Here is a 9,795-nt window from a genome sequence, read left to right on the forward strand (position 1 = left end):
GTTTTGCAGTTAGATTAACATAATATGATTTGCTCTCTTCTTCAAGGCATCACACTTGAAGGCATTTATTCATAGTCTTCTCTCCCAGGAGTGGGTTTCTGTGGCATCTGACATGAGTTACGTGGTCAGCTTGCCCAGTCTTGCTTGACAGCATCCTCTTTGTACAAGACAGACTAGTCTTTCCTCAGGAAAGGCCCCACAGCTCCCACATCCTACAGAGTCGTCAAGCTGCGGAGCGGCACACAGCACCCCCAAACCATGCCCTGCACAGCGGGCACCACCCAGCGCAGATGGAGCCGCATCATCCCTTCCCCACATCTTATCCTGACTCCCCCAGGGCAGTCCTACCTGTCAGAAAATGGACTGGGAATCAACCATTCCTTTCTTACATAATCTTGATAGTGCTGCCCTTTGTCAGGATTGGGCAGCATTTACAAAAAAAAATTTTAAAAAAAATAGCGCAGATGTTCCAAAAGGTTGTAATTTCTAGCCAGTAACTCACTGCCTCCTCTAGAGGCTGGCTGGTTAGCGCTGTGCCAAATGCCTTTGTCAAGTCTTACAGTTTCACCCCAGCCCCTCACAACTCTTAACATCAGTGGTCTGTAGAGAGCCCTCCTGAAAGAACAAGCAGGTTTCGTGAAAGAACTAGGACCCCTCTCTGTAGCTGTAATGCTGGTTCCCATGACTGTGGTCTCTTCAAAGTTTGCTCCATACAAATTACATCAGCAAGACTTCACAAAAAGGCACGGAGACTTGTGACATTAAAAATCATGTCCCATGTGAGTGTCTCATCAACGTATAAAGGCTAAAACAGCTCTTCTAAAACTTGTCACTTGGGCTTCTGTGCCTCCTGCTGGGTCAAAGAGGCCCCTATCACAGCCTCCAGCTGACAAGGGCCAGCTCCCGTCCACCGGGCATGCAGACGGAACGCGTTGTATTTCCAAGGTCTGTTATCTTGCCCCCTCTCTCCAAGCACCCAGTTAGATTTCTGACTGTTTGTGAACATTCAGCTGAGATTCTAGTTGTCAAATCTTATTTTCAGTACTGGAACAGGTGCCTCTGTTTTTCCTACATGCTTATGGAAAAGTCAGAGGCCAGAAGGGAGGACCCATCGCTACCTCACAAATAGTTGTTAATGCACCTAATGCAAACAGGCGTCCCTCATCCATGCCTTTGATGGCAACTGAATTCAAGTGCTTGAAGTCTCCTCTCACCTTTTTTTTTTTTTTTTAAGTTTCTTCAAGCAGTGTCTGTTACTTCCTAGCCACTGAAGCTGTGAGGATTGTTGCAGCACAATGCAGAAGTTTACAGAAAAAAATGTGAAAAACTGCATGATTTGATATTTTGTTTATTTTTTCTGAAGGGTATTGTACACCAAATAACCCATTGGCAGGAAAGCGCATTCAATGTGTTTAGAAGCCAAACAGTCACTTTCATTTAAACAAACACAATTACAAAGTAAAAATAAACCACCAAATAATGAACTGCATGTTCATAACATATAAAATTGCTGCCTACTCAGTAGGTAACTACAACATTCCAACTCCTGAATATATATATATATATAAATTTACATTTTAGTAACAAAAATAGACTTTGATTTTTTTTCTTTTTTTTCCTTACATTCTGTCCCCCAGGGCTTCCTCGTGCTCCCCTCCCCACCCGTCCCATGTTCTCCCATACATTCTTTGAATAGCATCCCTTTCGCTTTAAGGCAAGATGCAAAGCATCCATTCACATAAATGCATGACATCAGCAAGGCTTCACAAAAAAGGCACCAAGACTTGTAACTTTTAAAACAAAAATGTCTGCCACATGTGAGTGTCTCATGGGGGATATTTACATGGCATCACTCTAACATGCTCAAACACAGTAAGTGCTGTTCCCAAAGAAGTTTGAAATTCATTACAGCATTGTCACTAAAAGAGAATTAACAGTTACAAAATATGGCCCTGCAAATTCCAAATAATACAATATGGATATGCAAAGATTTTCCACATCAATAGTACCTAAAGGAAAGCAAAACCATGGCACATGTACAATTTACATCAGCTATGTACTTAAACAAATGTCCTTTATCCCTAATAAAAGATTATTGTTTACGGGGAAAATTATACTGAACTTAGATCCACAATCCATGCAAGTCTTTTGGCAGAGGTGGAAAACTTAAACCACAGCTGTTTCAGGCAGCTAAGGTTTAAAGGAAAGTTAGGCAGCCTTGCTATGTATGGTGTTGGGGAGTAATCAGAGACTCCATGTCTGGTAGTACCAATGGCAGAGGTGAACGTTCCTGCTCCAGAATGAGGGCTCAGCAGATCTCAATTGTCCTTGGAGAAAATGTTGATGTCATTTCTGAGAGCACTGAGGTCCCTTGTGAGCTGAAATTGTTGGTGACCCCTGGTGATGGGAAGGAGGTGGCCACTTGGGTCTGAAAAGTGGCCGTGCCTGAGGGGTAGGTTGTTGCGATAGAGGGAGATGGGAAGGTTGTGTGTGCTGGGGAGGGGTAGGAAGAATGGACTGGGGAAGAATACACGGTGCGCACTGGTGAGGGGTAAGTGGTGGCAATGGAGGAATGGTAGGAGGTGGCCACAGAGGATGAGTAGGCAGGAACTGGAGAAGCAGTTGAGACCGCTGGTGTTTTTTCCACTTTCTTGTCCTTTTGCCTGAGGTGGATTTTAGTGTGTCTCTTCCTCTCATCACTCCTGGCAAACTTTCTGCCACAAATGTCACAGGCAAATGGCTTCTCCCCTGTGTGTGTGCGGATGTGTGTGGTCAAGTGGTCGCTCCTGCTGAAGTTCCGCATGCAAATGCGGCACTGGAAAGGTTTCTGTCCTGTGTGGATGCGGATGTGCCGAGTCAGCTCATCGGACCGTGAAAACCGCCGGTCGCAGGACTCCACCGGACAGGCATAGGGCCGCTCATGAGGAGGGGTCTTGCTGGGGCGGTTGGGGTATTTCCTCATCCTGCTAGGCTTGATAAGCTGAGACTGATAGTTAGTGTTGAGGCTCTTCAGCTCTTGGGAGCCTGTCTGGGTGGCAAATGCCTTGATGGTGGATAGTGGTGTGAGGGATGGCTGCTGTGCTCTGGTCTCAAGGGTCGGGAAGGGCTTCTGATCAGCTGTGACAATGCTGAGCTCACCCTGTTGCTGAGGGAACAGGTAATCCGGGATCATTGGCACCTGAAAGTTAGTTTTAGCAGCTGGATAAGCTGGAGGCGGATACTGGATGGGGGCTCCAGAGGCGTTAGAAAAGGACTGGGTCTGTGGTTCAGGGAAAATATCAGAGCTGGAGCTAGGAAAAGTTGGTGCAGCCGAATAAATTGGACTGCTTTCGCTGGCTTGGGCAGAACAGCTCAGAGGAGGACTCTGCGAGGAGGAGGATGGCGATGATGAAGACGACGTGGAGGTGGAGGGTGGGTTCGCCATGCCCACCAGCCCACTGACCAGGCTGAAGAGGGGCTCTGGCCACAGCGTGTTGCCACTGTTGGGTGCCGGCTCCAAAGAGAAGCGCCCAGTGTAAGTTATGGGCGGCAGCCGTGTTGTCTGGTTGGGATAGCTAGTCTCCGGCAGGGCTTTCTCGTTATTCAAGGAGATGTCGGGAAAAGTATCTGAAAAGAGAAGAGCAGTGATTACTTCCAAGAGCCGCTGCAGCTCCAGAGCTACTGTCAGTGCTTCGTGAGCCTTCCCCGCGCAGCGCAGCCCCAGATCGTCGCGTCTGGTTAATTAATAATTGAGTATAACATATTGCAGCGCTGCTGGCAGGTCTCCAGCAGCAGCGAGCCCAGAGCCGCTGACGCAGGCAGGAGGATCCCCCCGCGCAGCCGCCGGGACCGGGCGCCGCTGCAGCGCGGAGCCCCGCAGCCGCCGCCGCGGCGCTGCCCGCCCGCCGTGGGGGGCGCGCTTACCTGCCGCAAGGTGCTCGAAGTGCTGCTCCCCGGGCTCCCCGGCGGCGCCGAAGCCCCCGCTCTCGGGCGCCCCGGGGGGCGCGAGGAACTGCGGGCCGCCGCCGCTGAGCAACATCATCTCCTCCAGCTTGGGGTAGTGACTGTCCATGGCGGGGGGCGAGTGCGGGAAGGCGCCGAAGGGGTCGGAGATCTGCAGCGGGGGCAGTAGCTGCATCTCTGCCTTGGCCGCGGCCATGGGCGCACCGGCCCGGGACTCCGCCGGGTCGAGCCGCCGCGGGCGGGCTGGCTTAGGCTGGGGGCTGCGGCGAGGCAGCCGTCGCCTGCTGCCTGCCCCGCGGTCGCCCCGCCGCTGCCGCTGGAAGCGCCCGCCCGCCCGGGCTCCCCCGCCGCTGCCCTCTGGAAGCGCTCGGCTCCCCGCCCGCCCTGCGCCGCCCCTATATATCGGGTCTCACTGGCAGGGGTCCGCCCCGGCCCTGACGTACATGGCCATATATGGGAAGCAGGAAGCCCTAATATGGAGGCGGGCTGGAGGACCCTGCCTGGCGTCAGCGCCTGGCACTGGGGGAAGCCGGGCCATGGGGCCCCCGCCGCTCCGCATCGGGGGCCTCGCGTCGCCTCCAGCCGGGCCCCACCGCGGGCAGCGAACGGCAGCGCTGCCGCGGCGGCCCTGACACGGGCCGCGGGGTTCCCGGCCCCGCCGGCCACCGGCACCGGAAGCCTCCGCCGCACTGTCCATATATGGAAAGAGCCATATAAGTCTCGGTTCCGGCGGAGCCTTCCCGCGCCTTATATGGCGATTCCGGCCCCGGGTAGGGGGTGCGGGGAGCCCGCCCGCCGCAGCCGGGAGACGTCGGGCAGCGCCCGCCCCCGCGCCCGCCCCCGCCTGCGGGAGCGCGCGATGGCTGCGGGCGGGGAGCGCCGGGGAGGCCCCGCGCCGGGAGAGCCCGGCGTCCCCCGCCGCGCCCGCAGCCGAGGAAGCTCCCAGGCGCGCCCGGCAGGGGAGCCACGGGCCGCGCGGCCCCGCAGCCAGGCTGCACCGCCGCTGTCCGGGCGGGAGGGCGCCGCCGCGGCCCCACGGTGGCGGTTCCTGGCTCCGGAGCGCAGTTTGCTCCGCACACAGAAACCCCCCTGGCGCCCCGAGGCCGCGGCCCTGTGCGGGGCCGCTGCCCCCGCAGGCGGGGAAGGCGGGCGCGGCCGCGCTCCGCGGCAGAGCGCGCGGTCAGCGGGGCCGGGCCGGGCCGGGCCGGGCCGGGCGCTCCCCGCCGCGCGGGGCTTCCCTGGCGCCGAGCCAGGCGGCACCGGCGACGCAGTGCGGCCGCAGTGCGCCTGCGCGGCCGCGCTGGGGCTTCCCCGCAGTGCGCGGGTCTCCGCGGGAGGCGCCGCGGCCGCTGCCGGGACCGGTCTGGAGGCCCCGCCGGCCGCTCTGTCGCGGCTGCCTTGGCCCCGCGCTCGGGTAGGGCCTCGCCGCCTGTTTCTGTCCCTTCCCGTCCAGGCGCTCGGGAGCCAGGGCGGCCGCCCTCGCCTCCTCGGGAGGAAGGCGTTTGTGGGAAGCTCGGCGCCGCCTGCTTGCTCTTGGAGCCGCGCTGCCCCCGCGGCCACGTCATCTGGGCCCCATCGCGCGGTGCCTCCCGTGCTAACGCGTTGTGCCCCAAAGCCAGATGTGGTTGCGGCCACACGGTGCCTGCAGGAAAGATGCTGCTTCTCTGCAGCCTCCATTGCTTAATGCAATTGGCCTGTTGGCTGGAGGGGGACTGTACCATTTTCTGATGTCAGTGTACTGGGCCCAAACACTTCTATGAAAATGATATTCAGCACTTTTCATTTTCGTTAGCATTTTCAAGTATCTAGTAACGGGTTTTGAGGAGTCCTATTCAATGATTACAGCTGCTCTCCGATTCCAACCAACCTCTTGCAGCCCTGTTGGAGGAGCTCACACTAATGCACAGGCTGCTGCAGAAGCACGGGATGGTTGGGGGCAGCAGGGACCACTGGAGCCCCCGGTCCAGTCCTACTCTATATGGAGTCCCTGCGAGCAGGCTGCCGCAGGCCATGTCCAGGTGGATTTTGAACTTCCCTAGGGCTGTACATACCACAGCCTCTCTAGACAACTTGCTCCAGCATTCAGTCACTCTTTTTGCAGAAAGGGTGACTCTTCCCTTTCAATTTCTTGTATTTCCGTCTATACCTACTGCCTCTTGTCCTTCATTAGATACCACTGAGGAGAACCTGGCTTCATTTCTTTATGCCTTCCTGCAAGTTTGTGTGTGATCAGATTTGTTACTCTTTGCTAAACTTAGTCCAGATGTCCATGTCCATTATATGTGAAGAGACTGGCTGAAGGGCTGCAGAGTGGTACAACTTGCTTGAGTTCCACATAAATTGCAGTAATGATGACTATTTTGGACGTATCCTTCACCATTCCTTGAGAGCTCCAGGCCTTAGTGAAGTACGAGCTGCTCTGGGGCAGTTATTGGGCTGCTGGGTACTAAGCTACTGAATTGCCTGTTGTCCTTCATACAGTGGAACAAATGACACTTGGTAGTGTTGTGAATTCATGTTCTGTAGTCCATCTGTCCCCCCCTTTCTCTTTTTCCCAAATACAATAGCAGATCTGTGGGAACTGCACTGCAAGAGAGAATTTTCACTACTGAAAAACAAAATCTGCTTAGTTAAGACTGAATTAAGTTGTGGTGAGATTGACTGGAATGAAAGCATTTGTAGTAGTGAATGAAATCATTTGTAGTAAGTGAAGCAATTAACTATTAGAATAAGGTAATGTTTGTGCTTTGTTTCCTAGGTAGCATAATTTAAATGACCAAATGATTGCCCCTATAGATCAGTATTTTAAAATACGTTTCCAAAGTGGGAATATCTTAATAAATTTTTAACACTTGTTGCTCCTAGTAGAAATTTGTTGTTCCTAATAGAAACACAGAAGTGTATGAGTTTATCAGTGAATCAGTCACAATTGTGTTTGAAATATTAATACTTTGCTTGTGATTTTCTATCAATAAACACCTCTGATGCTTTGAGTTTCCTTGAAAAATCCACTGTCATCAAACCTATGTGTTGTCTTTTAATAAATTTCAGTGAGAGAAATGCTATTCCAAGGACATGGAGAGGCAGTGTGGTGTAACCCTCCATGAATTACCACCCACCTCCCTTCACTGGCATATGCCAGTCAGCATGAGGGGTACAGAGCAGTACAAAAACCTACACCATTAGATTTCTCCATGCTTTCCTTTTATCAAATCTTCTTCTTTTTTCATTCATAGGTAATTTATTTCAGCAGAATTTCTTTTCCGTATTTAGACAAGACATCATTGTCTGTTTAAAACAGGCATAGGAATATGGCTCTGGTAATAACAGCACCCAGGCTGAGGGACTAAAATTCCCTAGTTAACTTGAGCCTTTTAATATTTTTCTTATTATTTCCACATATTTCTCAAAATATCTTTTTTTCTGACTTATCTCCATTTCTCCTGCATTGAGTAGTAGAACCTTTCCTTCAAACACCTCTGTGTTGTCTCCCAAGCATCTTACTGATATTCCAGCATGGTCTCACCTTCTTCCCCACATGCTCTTTTTTTTTTTTCCCCTTCCTTTTCAAGACCATAAAGAAATTTATTTCAGCTTGTATTTAGTTCCCAGGTACAGACTACTATCACTCACCCAGCTGATTGTGCTGCATACTCTAACTGAAGTACATCTTTCAGAAAAGCTTGTTTTCTTTTTTTTTCCCCCCTCAAATCTAAACCAATTAAGAGATAGCAATTTCATTGCTTTCTTTTGTAGCTTATTTTAAAAGTCAGTCACCTTCATTTTAATCAATGTAATTGTAATTTAACAATTCCAACAAGGGGCAAGAACATCAAAAGAAGAGATTTATTATTTCTAATTTACGTAATTCATCTTTAGATTAAAAAAAAATTTAATTTGTCCTTTTTCTGATGGAAAAGAGTTCATCAGAATTACTCAGTATTTTCTCTAAAGATGCTTTTACATGGTAATCAAGTTCTCTCATCTCTTTTTCCTCTGTCCTTGATAAGGTAAGCAGTCCGGCATCATGAAGTCTTTTGCTGCTAGGCAATTTTCTCCAGATTTTTCTCCAGTTTATAAACAGTTTTTATGCCTTCACTTGAAAACCTTCTTCAATTTGTCAATCTCTGAAAGTGTGGAAGCCGCACACACACACACACACACGCACACACACACACACACACACACACACAGTTATTTCAGTACTAGTTTTACTACTATTAGTAAGCAGCCAAGTACCTCTCTGTTAAGGACAACTGCCTTCCAGCACCTCCTCTGCTCCTGCTGGGCGTCATTTCTTTCCCACTCTATTTGCCTCGTGCCTCAGAGCGTTGCTGCCATGCAGGCTGCAGCTCTTCATGCTGTAGCTGATTCTCTGCTCTTAGGCTTAGGCCTTTGCATTCTATCATCCACAAACCCTATGAGCTGTGACTAAGCTTATTTTTGAGTAACTTTTTTTTTAAATGACACTATATAGTGTCATGCTTACTATTTATTTCTACAGAACTTCACTATAGTTCTTATTATCACTTATACTTGAAAGTCCCTTTAAAAAAAAGGAAATCAGATGTGTTTTGACAGGACCCAATTTCTACTAAATCATGCTGGTGGCATTCATTATAACCCCATTATTTGATTTTTTACTGAGTGAAACTGTTGTTTATTATCTTGCTGAGGATTTTTGATGTGTTAGCTGCATCATCTTGCTTGCTCTTTGCTAATGTGGGCAACATTGGTATATTTCCTGACTAGAATTTACCTTGAATTATAGAATGTGTAAAATATAACAGTGGAAAAGACATATTAGCAGTCTGTTTTATTAGGATTCTTGCATAAAAGTAGGATGACCATTTTTGCTGTAGTAGTTTCTTTTATGTCACTGATTAATTGTTGATATCTGGTAACCATTTTTTAAATAAATTTTAAATTTTAATGGTCTTGTTGTTGTTTACATTTCACCTTATCATAAATTTTAGAAACCATTTTCTCCAGTTTCCCTATGAAACCATTCTTTTTTTTGAGGGTCCAGTCACACTGCTGAGGATATCTGATCTCTACCAACTGCAGTCAGGTCATGATACCTGGACAACCATGGGCGTCCAGCTCCATCAGGAAAATTACTTATTTTCCTTCTAGCAACGAGGTCATTTACTTATTGCACACTTTATCCTATATGTTAAAAAAAAAAAAAAAAAAAAAAAAGTTGCACCTTTTAAATTTAAGATTTTTAGGCACTGGCAGCATGAGACACCCAGAGCACTTTCTGAGCTGTGTCCCAGTAATAAAAACAGATGCAGATTTAGCAGAGCTATGACCCATTCAGCTGCAAACACCACCTCAAGTAAAATGTCCAATGTCATCCAATGTCTTCGACAGCTTGAGCACTTTGGATCCAGCTCTTACCTATATCACTGTTCCAGAGTGAATGGTATCTGTGTGTTTTAAGTCCTTAAAATACAGGAAGGCCATTTCCACTGAAAGCACTATGCAGAGCTGAAATTAGGAAGAAAATTACACTCTATTTGATAACTGCTGTTGGTTCAATTGTTATGGGATTTTAACATGGGTTCATCTTGTGTCTAATAGGAGGGGAAAAAAAAAAAGAAGGAAAAAAAAAAAAGCTCTTAAAAAATCCCACCAGTAAGTGGCTACAAGGGGAACAGGGTCCAATCACCTGAGTTTACCTGAGCGAAGGTTTGGTATCTCAATCAAGGTCATATCTGAGGGTCTTGTTATTGTCAGCGGAGCACTGTAGTGCCTGCCAAAGTCAATTCCCTCTGATTTACATCTCTGCCCCAAATGGGCTGGATTCCTCTGCTGATACAGCTCCCAGGAAATTATGGAAAGAGTCCA

At 49.3% G+C, this 9,795-nt stretch overlaps 1 protein-coding gene across 1 annotated transcript; it reads right to left on the reverse strand.

The window, feature by feature from the left end:
* Nucleotides 1-1,462: 1,462 nt before the first annotated feature.
* EGR1 (early growth response 1) lies at nt 1,463-4,179 on the reverse strand. Its single transcript, XM_088521555.1, has 2 exons — nt 3,904-4,179; nt 1,463-3,606 (listed from the first exon to the last, which is right to left on the reverse strand). Exons 1-2 carry the CDS (start codon nt 4,136-4,138, stop codon nt 2,309-2,311), a joined length of 1,533 nt encoding a protein of 510 aa, XP_088377681.1. The 5' UTR covers nt 4,139-4,179; the 3' UTR covers nt 1,463-2,308.
* Nucleotides 4,180-9,795: the final 5,616 nt, after the last annotated feature.

Source organism: Tinamus guttatus, unplaced genomic scaffold (genome assembly GCF_059628265.1).
Source record: "Tinamus guttatus ecotype Peru unplaced genomic scaffold, ASM5962826v1 Tinamus_guttatus_pri_ptg000007l, whole genome shotgun sequence".
Taxonomy (NCBI): domain Eukaryota; kingdom Metazoa; phylum Chordata; class Aves; order Tinamiformes; family Tinamidae; genus Tinamus; species Tinamus guttatus.